Source organism: Natator depressus, chromosome 4 (assembly GCF_965152275.1).
Source record: "Natator depressus isolate rNatDep1 chromosome 4, rNatDep2.hap1, whole genome shotgun sequence".
NCBI lineage: Eukaryota > Metazoa > Chordata > Testudines > Cheloniidae > Natator > Natator depressus.
In genome coordinates this window covers 988644-1011988 of record NC_134237.1, presented here as the reverse complement: position 1 = coordinate 1011988, position 23345 = coordinate 988644, and the positions used below count along the sequence as shown (strand labels likewise).

The window sequence follows — 23345 nt, the reverse complement described above, 5'->3', positions numbered from 1 at the left end:
TGTGTGTCGTCTTGTGTGTGTTTGTGTGTGTGTGACGCATTGCGTGTGTTGGGTGTCATCTAGAGTGTTGTGTTGAGTGTGTGTGATGTGTTCTGTGTCGTTGTGTGTGTGTGTCTATGTGGATGTCTGTGATATGTAGTTTGTCAGGTTGTTTGCCTGTGTTGTGTTGTGTGCCGTTTTGTGTGTTGTGCTGTGTCTGTGACGTGTTTTGTGTCCTGTTGTGTGTTTGTGTGTGTGACATGTGTGTAGTGTTTTCTGTCTGTGTGATGTGATGTGTGTCGTGTTGTGCGTGTGTGAGACATGTTTGTGAGTGTGACGTGCGACGTGCTGTGCGTCCATGCAACGCGCAACGTATTGTGGGTGTGAAGTGCGATGTGCTGTGTGTATGACATTCGATGCGACGTGTTGTGAGTGCGACGTGCGAAGTGTTGTGTGTGTCCATGCAATGTGCGATGTGCATTGTGCGACAGGCGACGTGTTGTGTATGTGATCTATGACGTGTTGTGAGTGCGTGCTACACGCGACATGTTGTGCGTGTGACATGCGATGTGTTGTGTCTGTGTGTGCGACACACACCACGTCACACACAAGACGTCTCATGACACCACAACCACACAACACACACTCAACATGACACACAAAACGACACACAACTCAACACACACACAACACAACACACAACATGTCACACAACACTCTAAATGACACACAACACACAACACGACACACAACACTACACACACACAACACGAAACACAACACAGCACACACACTGAACACAAGACTCTGCACGACACACAGCACACACACAAGACATCACACACACACACAAACGTGTCTCACACACACACGTGGGCAAACGTGGCTGGTTGCTGTCAGGGTCTGCGTCTCCCTGCGGGTCCAGGGGCCTGGCTGCAGCTCCCGCCCCAGCCCTCCCCCCGGGGGCGTTTGCTGCTGCCCCTTCCCGTGTCCCGGCCCCTCCGGCCTGGGTGTGTGGCTGGTGGCTGGTCTGTGGAAACGCCTGTGGGATGCGGCTTCCTTCCAGTTCCCAAAGGGTTTGTCGGAGTCGGGCACGAGTCTCCTTTACCGTGCGAGAGATCCCGGCGTCACCTTTCCACCACGTCCTTGCCAAGGCTCCGTGTGCAGCTGAGCCGGGAGGGTTTTTTACCTGTGTTTTTCTCCACCATCCTGCCTGCAGAGGGAGAGCTGCATTCGGGTCTGACTGTGGTGTGGTCAAGGTGTGGGATTCTCACTCGGGGCGGGAGAGAGTGCGGAGAAGACCTTGGAAAGGTGAAGTCGGGGGCAGGACTTTTTCAGGTGCCTGTTTTTGCGGGGGTTTGTTGAATGTTGTTTTTTGCTGAAATGGAGAGAAAGGTGGTTGGCTTTTCAGCCTGAAGGCTTGTTCTGTCCAGCAGCCCAAACTGCCAGCCTTGTTTCTCCTGTTTAATGTTGGACAGTGTTGCCGGCACCCAGTGCCGAGAGGCAAAACAACAGCAGGGGGGAGGGGTTCATTACCCGGTGTGCGTCACCCAAGAATCACAACGGGGTGGAGAAGCAGAAAAGTTTATTTGAAGCTTCAGAAAGGTCCAGGGAGAATAGAATCTGCAATTTTGCACCCAGAGCAGGAAGTTACACAGGCTTTTATACATCCTTTCTTCAGCATACTTATCCAATGGCAAGCTGCCCTAAGTATCCATCTAGCCAGACAATCCAGTTCCCAGCTAGTTCCCTTGTTTTTTGTATCATTTGTTAACCTATACATAAAGCTGCTTCCTTCAGCATTGTTCTTCCATATCTGCCCTGTTTGGCCTTGTTTAGTTTCAGGCAGTCTGACTCTGCAACATATTGTTGCAGATCCTCAGCATAACTGCTGCGAGTGCCTCCAGGCGGGGGGGCCAAGGACACTTGGGCCTAGTGCGAGGGGGCTTCATCGACACTCGTGGTCTTCCATCCCCTCGAGTTACCTAGTGGCCATGCCCCAGTGTCCCCAACAACAGGGACAGGGTCACGTTAGCAGCTCTGACTCTTTTGGAGCCCCTTGACTCGACTGAAATGACCACAAAAGTTCCCACCCCCTGTGTGAGTAGCATGTGGGACTGAGCCTCTTTTTTCCTTTCTCCCCTCTCGGATGTCAGAAGCACCCTAGACAGGTGCATGGCTCCTTCGCCTTCACATGGCATGATAGTGGGCACAGGCTGAGAGAAAACAACTATCCCCGGGCCAAGTGCAAAGTGGGGAAGGTGACTGGTGGGGTCGGACTCTCCTTTGGGTTATTACAAACCCGGGGTTCCTGCATTTCCTCCAAAACAAAACCTGTTTTCTAAATCGCTTCTCTGCTAAGGCTGCGTCTACACTCCCCCTTGTGTCGGTAGAACGTATGTCGCTCAGGGGTGTGAAGAAGCCACCCCCCGAGTGAGACAAGTTACACCGACCTAAGTGCTGGTGTGGACAGTGCTCTGTCATTGATTTCCCTGCAGTAATAGGCTTCATCTCTCGCTCTGCAGAGCCAAGCCTCTCAAAGCCTTTCAAGGAATCCTCGGGTGCTTCAGGGGTGTCTGTGCTGAGGACAGCTGAATTAATGTGAACTGGCTGAGGCTTGGTTTTTCTCAGCTCAGGGCCCTGATTTATCTGGTGCTCTGGGTAGTTCCCCTGATCACAATTCCTCAGGCTCTTCCTTGAGAGGAGATTTCTCATGGGAACTATGCGGAGAGGAATGATCCTGGGGAAGTCAGTGCCGAGCCTCCCAAATCTGCCCCTTTGTCTTTCTTTAATGAACAGATGGAAGATCAAAGCATTGTATTCAATCCTTGAAGTGTCCATCCCATTTCTGTGCACAGTGGACTTGAAAAGTTGTCCTTCTTCGTCTGTACACCACACGTGTCCATTTTAAATCAAAAGATGCATAATGAGCCATGGGCTACTTCCCTATGACACAGAGGGTCACAAACATGGTAGTGAAGAGGACAGATTACTAAGTAATCACAGTGGGTTTCAGCCCCGTAGGATCACCTGGAAGGATTTTTCTTTCCTTTCAAAAGGGCAGAACCCAAACCCCTTTCAGAAGATGCAGGGAATCTTACAGTAAATTCTTCCCACATGGTCCCCTTTGTAAAGCCAGTCTGTCAGAGCTTGCCTTAGCACAAGAAAATAATGCCAGACAGTGGTAAGCACACAAACAAGACTTTATTTACGAGCGGGAAAAGGACTAGGCTAGGCTAGAGAAGGGGTGGATTAACAAAACTTGAAATCTGGAAGTGCTCCAGTCTCCCAAACAATTACACGCAGGAGGTCATGTTGATGTTCTCTCTCCCTTCTCTTGCAGGGACAGCGATGGACAGCTGCTGCTCTCTTGACATTGGACGTCAGGGAGGGACTCCATGATGGACACAGGAATGGGTGAGTAGACCTAACTAAAAACCCTCCCTATCCCTCTTTGCGTCGTCTCTGCCTGGATGTTAGACCCTATCTACGCGGATTCAATCCGTGCGTGGGAGTGTGCTTCCCAAGCCAAACTAATATAGGAAATGGCTAAAGGTCACCAGATTCTTTTCCCAAGTCCAAGATGGCCACCTGACAGATAACCCAAAAGGTACATGCCTTTCTTCCCTTTTTTCAGGAAAATTTGGCCGGGGCAACCAGCATTTTACACACACGGAGACTGGTGTTAAGGAAAAGTTAGCACATGTGACTCCATTTTGGTTTGGGGCCCACCATTGTTTAAATGCCAGCACATCATACACCAGGAGGAGTGATCCTTAGATACTGAATCCCTGTGAAAATCCTCCTCCTTGTCTCCAGCCTGCCTTGACTCCCAGTATCTGGTTTTTGTCAGTCTCTAACTCCCTGTCTCTTGGCCTTGATGTGAGGCCTCCCATCCTGATAATAAAAGTTACTGATGCATGGCTTTAGGACCATGCTGTGTAATTAACATAAAGCACGAGGAATGCACCAAGCAGAGATAGGTGGTAGATAAGAAAAGGGTTTGTTTCTTGGCTAAGGTTTCCGATGCACGAGGGCAACATGCTTTGCTAAAAAGTATATAACCTTTGTATAATCTGTATTCAGGGTCCCCTCCTGGCTAGCAGGGGGGCACCACGCTCGAGCGTAATAAACTTAGTGTCTTTTGGGAACTCTGCAGTTGTGGACTTTGTTTCTGTGCCTCAGCCTAGATTCGAACTGTGCGTCCTATTAGGTATAATTCGCAGCACTGGTGTGCGTGTCCTACCAGGTGTAATTCGCAGCAGTTGTGTGCGTGTCCCACCAGGTGTAATTCGTAACACTGGATTTGACCAATCAGGGGACGTTGCGGGGCAGGGTGACCCATGCAGAAGGGGGTTGTATATCCCCTCTGAGAACGCCTCCCTGTGTCCTCTACCAAATGAAGTGGGCGTCAGCCCCGTAGGACCACCCCGAGAGGGGATTTGACCAAAGAAGGGAAGTGCTGCAGTGGAGTGACCTGCCCGCAACAGGATCCCGTGGTCCCTCTAAAACGTCCCCAAACCACCCTCTAGCAGTTGGCGAGGGTTTCATTCCCACCTTAGGCCATCTCAGAAGGGAAATGTGTACCAATCCAGAACAGGTATAGCCCGAAGGTCTAGGCCACGGTTTCTTCAAAAGACATCCTTGGAACGAGACGGGCTCTTCCCCGCAGTGTTGTGTTGCGACTTCCAGGACGATGCTGCCAGCCACGCAAACGTGGAGCTCCAGAGATCGGCGGCTTCTGGCCTAGACCTTCGGGCACTGCCTATTCTGATCGTTACGTTTCCCTTCTGGGATGGCCTAAAGCGTGTGTGCGAAACCCTGACTGATTAGCAGAGGACGGTGCGGGGATTTCATGGAGGGGTGGTGGACCCCTCTTGCGGGCAGGTCACCCCACCACAGCACTTACCCTGTTTGGTGAAATCCCCTCTCTGGTTGGTCCTAAGGGGCTGAGGCCCACCCCAAGTGTGAGGAGCTCTTGGAGGGGTCACGTGACCCACTTCCGGATGGGTCACTCTGCCCCAGAACATTCCCCAATTGCTCAAATCCATTCCTGAGGCAGGTGGATGGAGATAAAACACCCCCAGATTGGTAAAGGAGTGGGAGGATCTCTTAGAGGGGTCACATGGCACTCCTTGCTTCTACTCCTGTTTGCATCTTGACCCCAAAAGTCTTATGTCATGGGGTCGGTCTCATGGTGACAGATGAGCGATGTCTGAGGAGTGAAGGGGCGAGGTCCCATGGTTGACATCAAATAACTTCACTAAGCCTCAGGGTAGTTTGGCCAAATGCCCAGTGTCAAAATGGCTGCCCTCCCATGCAGTGTTGTGTGTTCCAACGCCCAGAGTCCGTGCGGCCGTCCTCGCCGTCGGGGCTGCGTGGCCCAGCGACCAGAGTCCGTGCGGCTGCCCTCTCTGTCCAGGACTGCGTGGCCCAGAGACCAGAGTCCGTGCAGCTGCCCTCTCCGTCGGGGCTGTGTGGCCCAGCGACCAGAGTCCGTGAGGCCATCCTCTCCGTCGGGGCTGTGTGGCCCAGTGACCAGAGTCCGTGCGGCCGTCCTCTCTGTCGGGGCTGCGTGGCCCAGCGACCAGAGTCCGTGCAGCTGCCCTCTCCGTCGGGGCTGTGTGGCCCAGCGACCAGAGTCCGTGAGGCCATCCTCTCCGTCGGGGCTGTGTGGCCCAGTGACCAGAGTCCGTGCGGCCGTCCTCTCTGTCGGGGCTGCGTGGCCCAGCGACCAGAGTCCGTGCGGCCACCCTCTCCGTCGGGGCTGTGTGGCCCAGTGACCAGAGTCCGTGAGGCCATCCTCTCCGTCGGGGCTGTGTGGCCCAGTGACCAGAGTCTGTGCGGCCGTCCTCTCCGTCGGGGCTGTGTGGCCCAGTGACCAGAGTCTGTGCGGCCGTCCTCTCCGTCGGGGCTGTGTGGCCCAGCGACCAGAGTCCGTGCAGCTGCCCTCTCTGTCCAGGACTGCGTGGCCCAGAGACCAGAGTCCGTGCGGCCGTCCTCTCCGTCGGGGCTGTGTGGTCCAGCGACCAGGGTCCGTGCGGCCGCCCTCTCCGTCGGGGCTGTGTGGCTCAACGCTCAGAGTCTGTCCTGTCTCTTACGCCCGTGTGGCCCGATGGCAACGGACAATATGGTTACTTTCTCCCTCAATGCTGTGTGGCCCAACGGCCGGAGTCAGTATAGCTGCCCTTCAGTGCAGGGCTGTTTGGCTGAGAGTTCAGAGGCAAGATGGTTGCCCCTCCTCTTGGGGCTGTGCAGTCTAGTGGGTCATTGGGGACGTGGGCAGCCACCAAAGGATGGATGGCAGCCAGGGCAGGTGGACCCAGGCCCTCGTTACTCCACCGGCTCCTCGCCCAGGGCCTCCTCCGTGGCCAATGTGTTTGCCATTGAGTCAGTGGGGATCCAGCCTGGGGATGACAATGGCTAGTTCACCCAGGTTACTTCCTAGGAGATGTCTCTAGGCCATGGGCTGGGGGTCTCTGGATTCCCGGCGTAGGAAACTCCCAGAGTCTCCGATCTCCCTTGCATGTTTGCAGACCCCCGGGGATGCGGCTGGGTCTTGGCGCCTCGGAGAGCTGCAGTCAGGGGCTTGAGCTCTTTCTGGACTGGAGCCTACAGTGTGCATCCTCCATTTTCAGCGGTCTGCCTAGCGTAAGCTGAGCTGCTCCCTTACACTCTGGTGCTCCAGTTGGAGCATGTCCGGCAGGGCTGGGGAGGGGCTTGGCTTTCTCCACCTAGACTATGGGGTTCTGTGTGGCTGCTTCAGCCCGGCACATGCTGCTCGGCCTCTTCTGTCTCCTCCTTCCCATGCAAAGCTGCTTTGCCGTCTCACAAGAGATGGGATCAGTGGTGGGCTCAATTGGCTGCTGTTGGCCTCTCGATGTCTGGAAGAGGGAGAAAGGGCAGGAACCCAAATGAGAAGAACAAAACCTTCAAGCAGGGTAGTTTTCCACGGCACAACCCCACCCCATTTTGCTGATGCTCATTGGCGACTTCCCTGAGAGCTGGCATTTCTTAAAGAGAGCACCCAACCTCCCGCAACCTCCGCTCCCCTGTGGGCTGGCAATGGTAAAAGGGAGTCGAGGAGAATTTCTCCTCTCTCCGCCTGGTTCTGATGAGTGAGGGAACCACATGCGAGAAGCTGTGTGAATATAGGGCTCTGTGCAGTAGGATGAGATGTCCTCCATGGTGCCCAAAGGTGGGGTTGTCCTGCCTTTGCAGTGACTTCCTTCTAGTGAGAGAGATTTCAGAGATCAGCTCCAGGGTTCTGCCCTGTACCAGTGTGTGGGAATGGGGCAGAAGTGGGGCAATGGTGCACTCAGGAAAGGAGTAGGGCTAAGGGGGGCCCAGGCTGCAGCCACTAAACCCCTGCCTGGCTGGGGTGGGGGCGAGGCGGCTCCGCACGCTGCCGTTCCTTTCCCCCCGCCAGCCACGTCAGCGCGACGAGCACCACACCGGGAACCTCTGTCCCGGGAGCTGATCTTGCCTGTAGGCTAAGTTCCTCCGCAGCTCCCATTGGCCGGGGATCGTTAATCCGGCCCTTGCCCTATCCCCCAGCCTGTTCCAATCCTGCTCTTGACTCCGGACTCCGGCTCCAACCCTTGGCTCCCCTCGGCTCGGCCTCCACCACTTTGAGCACGAGGCCCCAGCGCCACTGCTCCAACCACTGGGCCCAACCAGCCGTGCTTTGGCTTCTGACACCAGCGATATGGAGGAGTCGTTCACCTCACTGCTTTCATGTGTATGGCCCTGCCTTGGTCAGTGCTGGTTTTCATCTGCCATGGTGCTGCCCAGTGACATGGCTTTCTTCGATCCCTTTGAACTTCTTCCAAGTCTTCTCTAGGCCTGACTAATCAACATAATTTTGGGTCATCTGCTGATATCCACCTTGTTGTTCAGCCCCGGTTCCAAACATAAGGACATAAGAAAGGCCACAGCAAAGGTCCATCTAGCCCAGTATCCTGTCTTCCGACAGTGGCCAATGCCAGAGGGAATGAAGGGACAGGCAATCATCTAGTGATCAGTCCCCTCTCCCCCATTCCCAGCTTCTGGCAAACAGAGTCTAGGGACACCAAAAAGTTGAGAAGCGTCTCTTGTATTTACCATAGCAGGACAAAGAGCTCTTCGGTGTCGGTCCCGGTTCCCTAGTCGAATGCAGAACCCAACACGAGATTTTCAAGCTGCTGCAAATATTTATAATATCTGTTGAGGATGTACCACGTAGTCCTGTCCGATTTCAAAGGCACTTCGTGAAAAGCTGAAACCAAGAGGAAATGGGTTGAAAACCCCACGGTGCTGATGTGACTGGTACCTAGGAAACCTCCCCTTCCGATGGCCATTGCCCCCTGCTATTCGCTCCCCAAGAGTCTAAGGGCACAAGAACAACAACTCGGCTCCTCCCAAAATAGCCCTGGACAGAGAGGAGACCCCATTCTTGCCTAACTTCCCCCTCTGCTGGCAGACACTCCTCCACACACCCGTACACACAGACGGCTGGGGGCACTTGTTCTTTGGATGGAACAGGCAAGTGACAGCGGCAGCCACGTTAAACCATCCAACATTTAGGCCGAGATCCACAAAGGGATTTCGGCTCCTAACGTCTCCTGAAATCCTTTGTGGCCCTGTGCCTTCATTCCTGAAGAGCTCACAGGGAAAAGTGTTTCCCATGTGCCCTCATGGGATTTCCTAGGAGCTGATAACCAATCTTGGAGTGAAGGTCCCTGGCCTGCAATCACTCCATTCCAGGGAGGGCAGGTGATGAATCTTTCCCTACAGAGGGGAATCGTCATCATCATCATCATCATCATCCTGAATAACAAGAGCCCTTTTCAATTCGGTCAGGCCTTCCTTTAGAGACTTTCTGACCTTGATGAAGACAGTCTCCCCACACAGCTCTAAGGCTACGTCTACACTAGGAGCTAGGGATGGAATTCCCCTGCTCCCGTGCACAGATTGTGGGACCTTGATGAAAGCTCGCGTGACCACCCTTCTTCCTTCAACGCTGTCCTTAGACTGAGAGGGACACATGCAAAGCTGTGTTCAGGCCCTGTGCTGCACCCCTGTGCTTCCCACAGAGGCCCAAACACACAGAGGTATTTCCTTACCTTCATACAGGCGGGAGATGCCATCTTCATTCACGGTTTCAGACAACAAATCGCAGTAATGGTGGATAGTATTTCCTAGACATACAATGAATACAATGGGTCTCATGGCTTTTCAGATCCTTCGCTGAAAACTGCTAATGATGCAGCCATTCCCCCAAGACACCCTTGGGAAATTCCAGACATTCCTTACATCTGTTCACAAAGCACGTTCGAGAAAGCATCAGACGCCCAGAAGTTACTGAGAGGCTGATTTCCAAAGGAGATTGAATTCACATCCTGCTGGTTTCCCCTAGGCACAGCCAAAGAGTTGTTGTGGGCGGGTGAAGTTGGTGCAGTCGATTCAGCTAAGTTGCTCCCTTCATCTTGGAATACATGTTAATTCACACACAAACACACCATTTTAGGATTCTGGTGCTGTTGGAGGGAACAGAGCAGCCGTCCAGAAAAAGGCTCTGAAGGAAGCATTGAGAAAAGATCCAGTGAATTTGCTCTGCTTACCAATGAATCGGGCTGCTGAATGTCTTATTGTTGTCTGTGAGCTTTCCAGGTACTGTAAGGCCTGGAACAGGAATTTGGGGATGTGGCTCTCGTTGTTCTGCATCTAGGAAGAAAGAAGGAAGAAATGCACAATATAGAAATGACATGTTCTTTCCACAGCGAATAGTCCAGGAAAGCCAAAGCATATAGCCAGGCCATGGCAACCGCCAATATGAACCCAACACCAGAGCAGCACCCCTCTGAAGTTCCCATTGTGTTCTCCAGAACCTCAGCTTTCATTGGAAAAGACAAAAGTTTGAAGGTCGGAGAATTGTGGAGAAAAATGTCAACAATGTGAATGGATTGTAACTCCTGCCGAAATGAGCCAGCAGAGAGCCTGGAACGGAGTCCTGCAGCCCGACCGAAGCGGATGGGTACTCAGGGTGTGGGGTTAGAAAGGTCTTCCTCAGGTTGCCATTCAGCACTCTCAAGGCACAAGGAATTCACCTACCAAGCAGATCCAGACACACTTCAAGAGCTGTGAGGAGCCATCCCAGGCCATGCTGCGGAAGAGCGTCTTCAAATGAGTCCACCTGAGGAACACTGCGCAGCGGAAGAGCGTCAGTTTACATGACTGCAAGAGAAGAGGAGACCAAGAGGGTTCTCCCTGAGAGAGGGATAGTCTGGGGGACATGGAACCTTCCCCGTCCCTTGTTCTCCTGCTTTTCCTGCCAGTGGAGATTCCTGTAATTTGTTCTGCACAGGAGTGTGCTGAGGAGAGGAAAGGGAGAGTTGGCTGGAGAGAGCCAGAGCTGTCCTGTCCTTTGGATGGTTTGGGGCGGTTGCCCAGGGCCCCGTGCTTTGGGGGGCCCCGCACTTCAGGGGGACGCAGGCCCTGGGCCATGCCGGGGCCAGCAGCAGTACTCCCGGCCCCGCTACGCTATGCCCCTCCTCTTTCCCAGAAGAAGGCTTTTCTTCCCAATTGTGCTGTGTGCTGTGAGGATGGATGAGGCACTTAGCTCCAGCATGGAGTGAAGCAGGGAGGAGAAGACTCCACTTGGGCAAGGGGCTCTGGCGATGAATGGAGTGGGGGCACCAGGGGATACTGGCTCTTTGCTCTTAAGGCAATAATGTCCGTGGCACTTACCAGTTTCACACTCTCCTCCTGGTCTTCAAGATGCAGCAGCAGGGGGAGCAAGCAGTGGATGATTTCCTGCTGCACCAAGGGTTTGTCGGGGTCCTGCACCCTGCTCACCACCTTGCCAAGCAGTACAATGGCAGCTGAGCGCACACTGCCCTTCTCCTGGCAATGACACACAGGGGGTGGGGACCCCCGGTTACAGCCAGGCAGCATCAGAGCATAACGCCACTGAGTGGTAATGCGCACGCTGCTCCGGTTCCCCCTGTGTGAACTACCTTGGCTGGCGGGAGCAGGGAGGCCGCCAGGCCAGCGCCATAGACATCTTGTGCAGGGCCTGAGACCCTGTGCGGGACAGTGCAGCCCAGGGTGTCCCAGAGGCAGTTTCTGTCTGGAGAGCACAGAATCCTGGAACCCGAGAAGATGAGGGGAGAGGGCAGGAAGGCTGCTGGAGACTGGTGTGGGGAAGGAGAGAAGCAGCTGCTGGAGCCTGGCAGGGACTGGCTGCTCCAAAAGACAGCATTTCTTTTGCTCTTGGGTGCCCCTGAGAGCCGGGCCATTCCCGACCCACCTCTTTCCTGCTGAGAATCCCCACCTCTTTGGGAGCCTGTGTTCTCCAGACAGCTGGTCATCTGCCCAGTGCCAGGCCCCCTCTCCCCCAGGCCAGGCTGCAGCAGGGGCTGGGAGCATGGCACTGAGCTTGAGCTTTGGAGAGAAGAGCTCTGACAGGGAGGTGGCTCAGCAGGAGATTCCCCACCCATGGCGGGGGCACTCCTTGGAGGCTCCATGGCAGGCCTGAGGGGCGGGAGGAAGGGGATGGGGAGAGAGAGACAAGGGCATCAGAGACAGGTGGAGGGGTGGAGTGGGCTTCTTTGAGGGGGTTCCAAGCCTTACATCATCAATGAAGGGGCGAAGGCTGACTGCAATATCCTGGGAGATGGAGCCAAGCCCCTCCCTGTTGAGGAGGTGGATGATGTCTGCAGCTTTATGCATGGCCTCCAGAACACGCCCTCCATCCCTGTCACAAAAGACGGCCAGGATTGCTGGCAGCTGGGCCCGTAAGAATGGCACCTGCCGGAATGAAGAAGGCAGCTCATTACTTTCCCAGGTGACAGCCTGGAGCACATGCTGGACCACTGCCACCGACGAGAAACCACGGAGGGCACAGCCCCCCAACGGGGCAGAAAGTCATTCTCCTGTCACTCTGTGCCAGTTGCTCACTGTCACCTTTGTCTTTGCTCACCCCGCCTCCCCCATTGCATCCCATCTGCAATCAGGGCTCAGCTCACGGGAGCAGGGAGCACGGCATGCCTTGATTTGCTCCGAAAGCACCTCCACCATTTGAGGGCTGTCTTTTAAACACGAAGGCTTGTGTGTGGCTCTCCCTCTCATTTCTGAGCTATTTGATGGACATTGGCTTCCTGGGTCCCCTGGGCAATCCCCGGCTCTCACCTTTTCTGGCTGGAACACAATACTGCCAAGGCCTCGCAGACTGAGCCTCCGTATGATGGAATTTGCATCTTTGGTCCAGTCCATGAGCTGTGCCTGGAGGACTGATCTTGTCAGGATGGTGTCAATGGAAGGACTCTGGAGAAACTGGCAAGAGCCAAATGAAGATCAGGTTGAGGAGCAGAGGTCTTATTGTGGGGTCTGTTCCCTGGACAGTCATCTTTCCCAAAGGGCCACTTCCTCCTATGCAAAGTCTCTGGTGAGTAGGGAGCCAATTGCTGCTGTTTCAGTTGGTTCCTTCCCCAAATTTAGACTAATGCACAAGTCACAAATAAGCCCCCAGGGAAAGGGGAATCTCCAGACCTCATTGAGTGCCATGGAGAGAGCCGTGGGGCAGAAGAAAAGCAGAAGCCCAGGAAAAGGTGAGGAGAGAAGCATGGCCTTGGGGCACTGGAGAAACATGGCTTCTTGTCCCATAACCCCATCTAGGCACATCCAGCCAGGAGCAATCTCACCCTGTCTCTCCCTCCCTCTCTTTGCCATGCCCGCAACCATCCATGTGCGGAGAGGAGCTAGCTGGCGGTAGGGCTGCTAAGCTGCTGACAATGTAGCCTAGAGCTTACTGTCCTGAGCTGCTCTCCAGAAAGCCCACTTCTGCCTGTCAACTCATGAATCTCACCTCAGTGCAGAAAGCCAGGGCGATAGTTCTCTGCTCCTCCTCCTTCCCACTCTGGACGATGGAGATTGCCTCTCTGAAAACTGCAGGGAGCTGAGGGTTCTCAAACTCAATCATGGCTCTGGAACATGGAACAGAAAGTCCCTTTTGATTCTCAAGGGGGAGAGAGCGTTCAGCTCAAGTTGCTGGGCTGAGCTGGCAGCCTAGAACTGAGGAGTATTTCACATGGAAATCCCATTCCCAAGAGAGACCCAAAGAAGAGGAAACTTTGAGCTCCAACTTTGCAATCAGGCCAACCCCCTGCGAGTAGTGATATCGGGAGGCTATCATGTCCCAACCCCGATGAAAGTGGATGCTGGCAAATTCCTTCCAGTAGCCGGGCATGGAGAAAAGCGTCTTCACAGCCTCCACTGAGGTGCTAAAAACAAAAACAAACAAACAAACACACAAAAAAGAGTGTCAAGCAATGAGATCAGCCCCAAGCATGGCAAATCAGCACAAGTCCTGAGACACCCAGCATGCTCAGCAGTAGCTAGCCTCCCCAAGGATCGATCCAGTGTGATACCCTGTCTACACTGCAGTTTCACTGAGTTTGGAACCAGTTAGGGATCCTGTAACTTCTTCAGATGGTTGGTGTCATCACTCACGATAGTTGAATACTTGATTCTTTACTGTGACAGGTAACAGGACTCAAGTGGGCATGTGGGTCCAGATCCTTTGTTGGTGGAATCGAGCAAAGCTCGATCAGTTTACGCCACCTGAGGTGTCTTCTGGCGCTCTCTCTTTCCCGTGCAGATGGAAGCCCCTAACTGTGCCCACAGAACCAGATGAACCGGTCCCTCTTCCTCCTGTCTGCCTGTGAGGCTGACGTCCTGCGGTGCCTGTCCCCATGTGCTGCCGGTGTGGCTCTGTCCGCGTTCGGGGAGAGAGGCCCACGGATTTGCTCAGCAGGCACTGAGGAAAGCACTGACCCTTTGGCGGGTGGCAGACGTGGATGGATGCACAAACATGGCTGCTGCCTGAGTGTGTAGGGAAAGCAGCTGGCCTGTGGACGGTGTCAGATGAGCGAGTGTGACTCACAAGAATGCACGGCTCTCAACCCTTTTCCCTCAAGAGAGACCTGCTCCCAACTGAGCCTGGGCTAACGACAGCACCCGAACAACTGATGGCCATGAACAGCCCCCATGTGTTTAGCCGAACAAATCTGTTCTTCCTTTTCCTTTCAGTCATTACCTTAAGAGGCTGAGGCAGCTGGATCCCTCCTCGGGGCTGGATGTCTGCCTGGCCGTGTAGGTCCCTGGCAAGTGCAGATCCAGCACGTACTGCACTTGCCTGACGCAGAGAATGAGCAGCTGGGGATACATTTGCAGGATGGCTTCTCGGTATCCCCGTAGGAAAAGGAGCTCATAAATGGTCTTCATTGCCTGGAGGGGGGAAAGAATTTTACTCAGCTCTCCCAATCTGCCACCTGCCCCCATTGCCATTCGCTCTTGTCCTTTTGTCATGTCTCCTTTCCTCTCCAGCGTATTACAAAACAGTATTGGCTTCTGAGAGGGGTGGGGACATTTGGAGGCTCCTGAACCTTCCCCCATTCCTGGAACGGAAGCAGGATGGAAAGATGAGAAGAGTCTGGATGAGGTTATTCCCCATTATTTCTTTTTCTGGTGCAGAGCCTGTGCTTTGGCTTTCCAGCCATGACTGGAAGGGCTGAAACCATCCTGAGGAGATCCGTTCTCCTAGGCCCAGTGTTTCTGGCCCAGTCAAAAGTACCGGACTTCTCAGGATGCCATGTTGGGAAGATTTCTAGCCACAGTTTACAGAGCCAGAAAGCTGGAGACTTCCAAGAGACACCTGAACTGCACCTGCTCACTAAAGGGCCATCTGGAGCAGAAGACAACTGAGCCAGGGTACCAGCAGATAAACCACTTCAGATGTGTAACTTTGACCTGGGGGAAACTTTACTGACACCTCTTTGGTTTGATTGGAAGTGGCGAGGACACACTAAGGCCTGGTCTACACTCCAGAGTTAGGTCAACGCAAGGCCGCTCACTCTGCATCCCCCTAAGGATGGAATTTCCTTCCCGTCGTCAGAACTGCCCCTTGGTGCCAAATTCGTAACTCCACCTCCACAAGTGGCAGAGAGTCCAGGTCGATGCAGTTAGGTCGATGCAGCGTCAGAGCAGACACCGCGTCGCTTTCGTCAACTGGCTTTCAGGAGCCTTCCCACAATGCCCCACCCTGACCCTACAATCAAGACAAGCCCTTCTGGTGAGGACGTGCACTGCCGACACAAGCAGCAAAGTGCGGACACACACCAGGGATGGAATCGCTGTGGCGGCTGTCTGCCCATTTAAGTTAGGTCGGCTTCAGTGTGTGGTGGAGCCATGGCCTGAAGCTAAGAAGAGGTGAAACTTGTGCACACACACACACAGATGCACCATATTCCCTGTGCCTCTGGCGGGTTCGCAAGGTGACATCTCAAATCTCACTTACAGCCAGAGACACATGGCTGCTCTTCTCCTCCCGGCGTCTCTGCTGGAGCTTGTCCAGCAGCTGCTGCAGCACCTCCCTGGTGAGCTGTGGTTCTTCACCCAAGGCCTTCCACAACTCAATGGCACATCTGCAAATTCAGAAACACACGTCAGAGCTTTCCTGCTTGGCCATCTCTTGCCCTCCCCAGGGAGAGGCTTGGAATACCAGAGGAGACAGCCACTGGTGCAGGGAGGCTAAGGCAGGGCAAGTCCCTTCAGAGAAAGTTGTATTTATTCCTTTCCCCTCATGGGTTCTTGTTTCTAAAGCTAACCCACTCTTTCCAAGACAGTGACCATGTACTGACCACAGAATGACCACCAAACTGTGACCCGCAGACTGTGCAAAATTCTGCTCTGTTACACTTGGGTCAGTCCCGAGAAACTTGCCTGACATCATTGGAGTTACTCTGGCTGTTTGGGGGTCTAACGGAGAGCCAGCGTTTGGCCAAGTGTCTCTTAGCAGCTCAATTCTACTGCAGTGTGGTGGACAGGGTCAGAGAGTGAGTCAGCACATGCCCTGATCTGAGAAGATTCAAGAGCTTGGAAGAGGAGATTGTAAAGCCCAATGTGACAGAGATGGAAGGAAAGTAGGACTGAAATCCCCCTCCTCCATTCTTGCGGATCTAAGTCCTGCTGGTCCCCGCAGACATCTGCAGAGGAAGACTGCAGATGGATCCAAAAGACTTCCAGTCATTTGACTTCCAAGTTTGGTGAGGAAGGTCAGAGGTGGTGGTCAAGCCCTAGGACATTGAGAACTAGGTTGGACAACTCAAGAGCAAATGGCCTGGAAGCAAGGTCTTCAGGAAGCTTGACTGAACTTCTGTGCCAATGCTGCCGAGTTTCTGTGACTTCTGAGCACAGCCCCTGGAAAGCACTGTGGCTGTTCCAAGAAATTCAGACCTGATTCTGAAATTCAGAAAGGTTTACAAATCAAACACTCAAAGAAATCTTAAAACCAACACGCTATTCCTCTGATAACTGAATTGGGTAAGAAGTTCCATTTCTTTCCTGCTGCTCTTCAATTTGCTCTGCAGTGTGACACAAATTTCGCTCAGGTCAGTGCAGAACTGCATTGCAGAAGATGCCAAGGAAAGCTGGACTTTTGACCTCTGGCTAGGGTTCAGTTGGGTTTCATGGCCCCGAGGCACATGGGGGTTGTGTTACAAACCCCTCAGCTGGCTGACCCTTCCAAGTAATCAGCAATAACCAGCAGGACTGAAAGTTAACAATCTATTGAGGTGGAAAGAGGCACTCCCCCCTCTCAGAGCTATTAATGCTGACTGTCTGCTCGCTGCACTGCATTTAGGCTCTGGTCATGTGGGGAGGATTTTTTTGTTGATTTTATTTTATTTTCTTTTGCATCAATAAGGGCTGGAAATGTCTGTCTTAAGAGATTGACCTCTGCCCCACAGCTCCATAAGGATGAGTGTATTTTGTCACCAATTCCTCAGCCATGGAATAACTGGGGGGTCTGACGACAGATAAGAATCCTGCACTGGTCTCCAGGGGATAGACAGATGGGCCTCATGGGCCTTTTCCATCTCTGCCTTCTCTCCTGCAGTAAGGAGCAGCCAGACCTCATGAGCCAGGGATGTTGAGTGAGACCCCAAATCATTGATTGGCCCTGTACTGGATCTGAGGGGAAGTGGGGTGACCCACAGAAATCAGGACAATGCTGGAATTCTCCAGAAAAGTGGCATGTCTCCATCCCGGGGAGTGTAGGAGGAGGGGTTGGCTCTTCAGTGGCTGGGCCTGGCCATCTCCTCTTAGGAAGCGTGGACAGCTCTCTGCACAGCAGGAAACTCCCTCCAAGTGTGTGAGCCCCACGGACCCCTCCCGGCCTGTGGCCTGTCAGTAGGAGCAGGAAGAGAACTACTGGACTGAGGAGATAACAAAGCAGCTCCCTACCTGTGCGATGAGAGCGTGTGAGCCACACAGGTTAGAACCACGTCCTGGGGGTGGGAGCGAGCCAGCAAGACCATGGCCCTGAGCACTGCTCTTCTGGCTCTGGGATCACAGCTGTTGTCGAGCCAGATTAAGATCCCTCCCACCACGTCTCCAACCTGGAAGAATGCCAGAAAGTTGAGGGATGGATTTATCAATGAGTGGCCTCCTCCCAGGGAAGCCCTCCTGGCAGCCCTGCAAGCCTCCTCTGACCTCGGTTGCCCATCTTGGCTGCTCCCTAAGAGGCTTTGACAAGTCCAGGAATCCCAGCCTTCCTGAGGTCTGGGTTAGCACCTTCAAGCTCCAAAACACGCACAAAACGTTAGAGTGGGCACAGTCCTAACTCCCCTAATGTCCCAGGGCCTTCCCTGCCGTAGCAAACGGCTCTCAGCCCTGCTCTCAAGGGCTTCCCTCCAGGAGCCTTTCCTCCATCTCTGCAACTTCCTTTTAGCTCTTTCTTGCACAATCTGTTCCTCCAGACCAGTGGTTCTCAACCTAGGTTCCATTGTGGGGCACATCCAATCCGGCCTGTTTGTCCCTGAGGATGTCCCGAAGGGGCGCAGCTCTGTGCTGAGCGGGCCACAGGTTGAGAAGCACTGCTCCAGACCCAGCTGGTTCTACTGATGTATCCCACAGCCCATGGCAGAGATGGGATGCAGGGCTAGTTGGGTGGGGCTAGCCAGCTCCCGGCCCCAGCCCTAAGGAGAACCTCCATACTGTGGGATTTTAAAATCTTCCGCGACAAATCTTGAAGCCGGGTCTCTAACCTCGGGTTCATGCTATGGCACTTAGAAGAGCAGTGTAGACAAGGTGACTTGGGCTGGAGCCCAGGCTCTGAAGCCACCCTCCCCCCCAGGCTTCAGAGATCAAGTTCCAGTTCCAGCCCCAGCCCAGAAGAGTCTGCATTGCTGTTTTGGCCCCTCAGTGCCAGCCCTGGGAGCCCAAGTCCATCGGGCCAGGCTTTCAGGCTCCTGCTGCAGAGTTTGCAACACAGGGAGACAGACCCTAAAGGTTCAAGCCACCCCCTAGGACTCTTCCGTGAGGAATCGGTCATTGCTCTTTCCTCTGTCGAACAAGGAGCAGGAGCTACAAGGCGGGTGGCTGGATTCTGTTGACCTGTTCTGCTAGCAGGAGTTAGAGCCCTGCACAAATCAATCTGCTGATTGAGGGGCCATTTGTTAACTTCCCGCTGGGACCTGTTGGAAAGAAGGAACTCGGGCAGAGACAGGGACGACCTGCAGGAAACCTGAGGAACAGGCAGGTTGGGGAGGAAGTTCAGGCTGAGGATTCTGTTAATTGATTAGTCTCAGAGTTTCCAGGAAAGCCAAAGCCCAGGAAGGGAATAAGTCTGCACTTCCGCGCCACGGGCAGGCGGTCTTTGGAGAAGGGCTTGAATGTCACCTATCCCCGTGGCCAAGCGATGAATGGCAAGGGGCTGAGCCAACCTTCCAATCCCATGCCAGTGTCCCAGGAATGGTTTCCGAGGAGAGGAACTTCTCCCATCCCCCTCTCTGCGCAGCATCCCCCTGCCCCATTGCGGGAGTCTCTTACTCTCTCCATCTTGTCTCCGTGGAGAGATACGATGGCCCTCAGCTCTTCCTCTGCGGCTCTAAATCTCTGCAGGGTGGGTGTTGTCAGACCCTTCACGGCTGCCATCAGCAGGGCATGGAGCGGGGCTGAGGAAGGGTGCTCCCTGGGGGTCTGCAAAGAACAGGGACAAAGCCTGTTGGGACTGAGTATTTCCCTCGGGCAGCTGCCCTGGAACAGTCTGTCCCCGGGGGAGGCTGGCAGTGCCGAGGGAGCGTGGAGACTCCGGCTGAGCCCTTTTCTTCAAAAGCCTCCCCAGGTGCTAAGGTTTCCTCAGCCTTTTGTCCCCTCTCTGGCCCCCTCTCCTGAGAAGAGACGGGAGCCTCTCGGGCAGTGCTGGGACCCCAAGGGCCACCCCGTTTCCTCCCTCGCTAGCCCCTCCTCGCAGGAAACCCCGCTTTTGCTGAGAAAGCCTCAATGTCCTGCAAAGCCCATTCGAGTTGCTCCTTGAGTGTCACCGAGGGGTCACTGGAGAACCTGACCCATGTCCCATCCCACCCCGAGCGCCTGAGGAGATTGGCTCAGGAACTCTGGCAGCCCACAGTGTCTGCGAGGAAGGGACTGAGAATAGGGCCCAAACGGAAACGCCCTCTTCCTTCCCCACCTCGCAGCCTGTGGGGCTGCCAGAAAACAGGCAGGAATCGCCGTCAGGACAGAAAGTAACTGAGACTGAAGAAGCAAGTTTGCCTGGCTGAGGAGAAGCCCAAAGCGTGGGCCTCTGGGGCCAGAGCCCTGGGGGTGAGAACTGACTGGGCACAATGTTACTCTAGGGGGCCTGGTTCCAGGGTCACCTCAACCCAGGGCCTGGGGTGCTGGAGGCCTTTGCCCTGGTGTCTCAGGGCACCCCCTGGGGATTACTGCAGCTGGCCTGCATGGCACTGGATTAGCACCGTCTGTCCTGGTTGCCAACAGCTGAGGGGTAGCTCAGTGGTTTGAGCATTCGCTAAACCCAGGGTTGTGAGTTCAATCCCTGAGCGGGGGACCATTTCGAGATCTAGGGTAAAAATTGGGGTTTGGTCCTGCTTTGAGCAAGGGGGTGGACTAGATGACCTCTTGAGGTCCCTTCCAACCCTGATATCCTAGGATGCAGTAGAGCACAGCGGAGTGGCACACTCGCCTCCATACTCCAGACCCCCGGTGGGTCAGAAGGTCCCAGAATTGCAGCCTTTTGTATGCGCTGCAGGGTGCTCTGTCCCGAAGAAAAAGAGTTACAAAGGTGTCCAGAGGCTTTTGTAACTCGGACAGAGCCCAGATGTTGGCAGGCGGGAGGGAACCTGGGACCTCTGGAGCTTAGTGCAGGAGCCTCGACCACAGGAGCGAAAAGCCAAGAGGCTGTTAGCTAAGGCTCTAGAGCAGACTCCTTTTCTCTGTGTCTCAAAGTGGTCCTGGTGCCACGAGATGGGCCAGAACCCCACAGCCAGGAGATATGTGGGTTCCCCCGACCAGGGCAGGGATGGGCCTGGTCTGATTTTCAGCCGTGCCTGTGTGCCATAGAAAGTGCATCAGAATCGGGCACCTGAGTCAGGCACTTCTGCCAATCCCACAAAGCACCTCTGGACTTCTTTAGGTGCCTAAACCCCTTTGTCAAAGCGGGCCTCGTTCAAGCAACCCAGATAAAGACTGGCTGGAGTTGATCACCCTTGAGGAGTGTTTCTTTTCAGCCCCTGGGAGATATTCCTACACACAGCAAGGGATGCTTTCCATGAGCATGGCCACACAGCATCATTACCATCGTCATATGGGAGCTGCTTGTTAATGAGGGGCTGGGAGTGCGCTCTTCTTCCTGCTCTTCTGGGCTTCCTTTTTCCCACTTCCCCTTCGTGTCAGACGGCTCCTTCTTCGTCCCTGCAGCAGAAAGAAACATTCTTAACATTTTGTTTTTCCACCTCTTCCCCCTGGTTTACAGAGGATGGAAGTTGGGCCCAGAGCCCTGAAGCGAATTGCCCAGGGTCAGACTGAAGGTTGTTGACAGAGCTCAGCAGAGAACTCCGCTCTCCTGACTCCTAGCTGGGGGCTTTGACCACACAAGGCTTCCTCTTCCCTCGGGGCCAGTTTCTTTTCAATGGTGTCGTCTACTCTTCCCCTCCCCTTGCACCCCTTTCCTGTCAGTGATGGGCACCTGGCCTCCTTTTGCATTGAACCCCCCAAGAAGGAATGACTCAGCTCTGGTACGGTTCCCAGCTGGGACCTGCTGAGACCTCTGGAGCATTTTCCTGAGGAAAGGGACCCAATCGAGGAGAAAAGAAATGATTTCCTCCAACGTCCAGCCTCTCTCCTCTCCTTCCAGCCTGGAACAATGTTAGTAGTCCCCACCCCACCATGCCAGATCCCCAGAGGGGGGTGACCTGACATTGTCAGCTCTCCCCACCTCAGCCATGGACCTCTGCCACCCTCTAAATGGATTCCAGAGCTGGAGGTGCCCATCACTGTCCCATGAGATGGCCCTGATGTCGAAGGCTTGTCGAGTGATTGGTGTGAGTGTTCCTCACATGCTCCTCGCCAACCATGTGGATTGAACCATCTCACCTGTAAGATCCACTTCGTCTTTGTCTGTCGTCTCCTGCAGCTTCACCTCCTCTGCCTCCACCTGGGTCTCAGCTGCTTTCTTCTTCAGGGACAAGTGCGTCCACCTTCTTGGAGAGGAAGCTGTTCTCTCCTCACTGCTCTCTGCCATCGCGCTGTGGGATTGGCAACAGACACAGAGTCTTTTCATGCCTGACAGGATGGTCCATGAGCATTTTCTTCCCTGGGGCTTCTCTGGCAAGGCCTGTTCTTGGGGGCTGAGGCCAGAGCATGCCTCAATGGCTGCAGGTTGGACGAGCACTTTGTGCACATGGATCTCTCTGTGCTCCCGAGAGGCGAGTCTTTGGAAAAAGGAACGAAGCCTGGAATAGAAAGAAGGAGGAAATGGGTTTTTCTGTCCTTCTCGAAAGGAAGGGAATTAGTTTGCCCAGGATTCCCAGATCCACGAGAGTGGTCTTTTGAAGACATCTGCTCCTCTAATAGCCAGGACTGGTTGCTGCAACCAAGAAGATAAGCAACACAAGGCCGCCCAGACTGGGTCAAACCAAAGGTCCATTTAGCCCAGTACTCTGTCTTCTGACAGTAGCCAGTGCTGAGTTCCCCAGAAGGAATGAACAGGGAATCATCAAGCGATCCATTCCTGTTGCTCATTCCTGGCACCTGGCAAACAGAGGCTAGGGATAGAAAGAGCAAAAGGTCAGTTTCTATGTTCTTTGCTCATTGCCTGGGCCTAGGTGCAAAAATGCTTCCTTCTTAACCCCACTCCTTTGTGCACAGAATGTTGGGACTCTGGGAACAGATCGGACCAAGCTGAAAACTAAGAAAGCTCTCTTCCCAGAGAAGCCAGGAAAAGGAAGAAAAGATTGTCATCTCGAGGGTTTGAGGGTCTGGAAGGATGAATTAACAGCTGCAAATATGTTGACTTCTTCTCAACTATTTGAAAATCTGGAATGTATTAGCATGGGGGAAAGAATCAGTCAACTTGAAATGAAGAATGACCCATATTATTTCCAACATCCAGTCAGAAGTTAGGCCTCCAAAACAAGGACAAAGAAATCACAGCGAGACCCATGACAAATGTAGGCGACAGTTGATTGAAACCCCTTTCCTGGAAAGGAATTGCGGGGGCGGGGGGGCGGGGAGGGGATCGACACATCTCTTTTCTATAGCCCAAGGGGGTAGAGTAGAATTTGTAGAGAGTTTTGAGATCTATCGCCATGAGATTCTTTCTGAGAGAACTACCAAGATGACAGCCAGGGGATGGGAGTGGAGCTGTATCACTTTCAATATCTTAAGATTCATTTCTTCTGCATGATTTGAGCTCATTTATGTGCATTTCAATCATGTAAATTCTGAGATCGATATTCTCTCAATACACATTTCTTTGGCAGTCATGACAGGAGACAAAGGGTTTCTATTCCCAACTTGAAGGCAAGGAGTGCATTAGGGGCAACTCCAAGGGAAATAATATTGATGGAGATATCAATCTAACTTCTACACGAGTTTTCTTATCTTCCCTTTTGGTTCTATCCCTGGAAATTCCCCCCGACTAGTCTGCTGAAAGATAAAATCATCTAAATCTGCCTCCAAAGAACCTGACAGGCTGAAGCAGGAGGAGACCTGAGAGATGGCCACATTCAAATCAAAAGGGAACGCTGAGACCTGCCTGTTGCCACACCAGCCCCCACCCGTCCCGAGGAGAAGGAGGCACCGACCTGTCGTTTGCGATCTAATGAGCAGGGAAAGAATCTGGGAATTACCTTCTGTAAAAACTCATCCTTTTGTTCCTCAAACACCTGTGAAAATAGCTGATTCAAGAAGTTGTTGACAGAGGGATGGTCCGCGTCTCTCAGCAGCTCCTTGGCTCACCAGCCGTTGTCAACCAAGCCAGTTGGCAGACTGACGGCAGGGCAAGAATGCTGACGCCGAACACTCTT

General features: G+C 53.7%; 3 protein-coding genes and 1 long non-coding RNA gene across 5 annotated transcripts in view; 1 reads left to right on the top strand and 3 right to left on the bottom strand.

Moving 5' to 3' along the window:
• Window positions 1–23345, top strand: part of LOC141986103 (uncharacterized) — a 30089-nt gene that overhangs the window by 1128 nt on the left and 5616 nt on the right. The window contains exons 1-2 of one of the 2 annotated variants that reach the window (XR_012639198.1): window positions 1231–1317; window positions 3323–3396. This is a non-coding gene — a long non-coding RNA (uncharacterized LOC141986103). Of the gene's footprint in view, window positions 1–1230; window positions 1318–3322; window positions 3397–23345 lie in introns of those variants that run through there. The other variant, XR_012639199.1, reaches the window with a different exon arrangement.
• Window positions 5846–13079, bottom strand: LOC141986083 (maestro heat-like repeat family member 5). The gene is made up of 9 exons (XM_074950241.1): window positions 12827–13079; window positions 12151–12294; window positions 11593–11769; window positions 10708–10863; window positions 10072–10194; window positions 9582–9684; window positions 9084–9158; window positions 8083–8236; window positions 5846–6863 (listed from the first exon to the last, which is right to left on the bottom strand). The coding sequence occupies exons 1-8, from the start codon at window positions 12938–12940 to the stop codon at window positions 8124–8126; spliced, it is 1005 nt and encodes a 334-aa protein (XP_074806342.1). The 5' UTR covers window positions 12941–13079; the 3' UTR covers window positions 5846–6863; window positions 8083–8123.
• Window positions 13001–17311, bottom strand: LOC141986045 (maestro heat-like repeat family member 5). Its single transcript, XM_074950212.1, has 4 exons — window positions 17263–17311; window positions 15317–15443; window positions 14057–14247; window positions 13001–13241 (listed from the first exon to the last, which is right to left on the bottom strand). Exons 3-4 carry the CDS (start codon window positions 14242–14244, stop codon window positions 13001–13003), a joined length of 429 nt encoding a protein of 142 aa, XP_074806313.1. The 5' UTR covers window positions 14245–14247; window positions 15317–15443; window positions 17263–17311.
• Window positions 16569–23339, bottom strand: LOC141986085 (uncharacterized). Its single transcript, XM_074950242.1, has 5 exons — window positions 23169–23339; window positions 21412–21770; window positions 20615–20730; window positions 18850–18999; window positions 16569–17417 (listed from the first exon to the last, which is right to left on the bottom strand). Exons 1-5 carry the CDS (start codon window positions 23183–23185, stop codon window positions 17259–17261), a joined length of 801 nt encoding a protein of 266 aa, XP_074806343.1. The 5' UTR covers window positions 23186–23339; the 3' UTR covers window positions 16569–17258.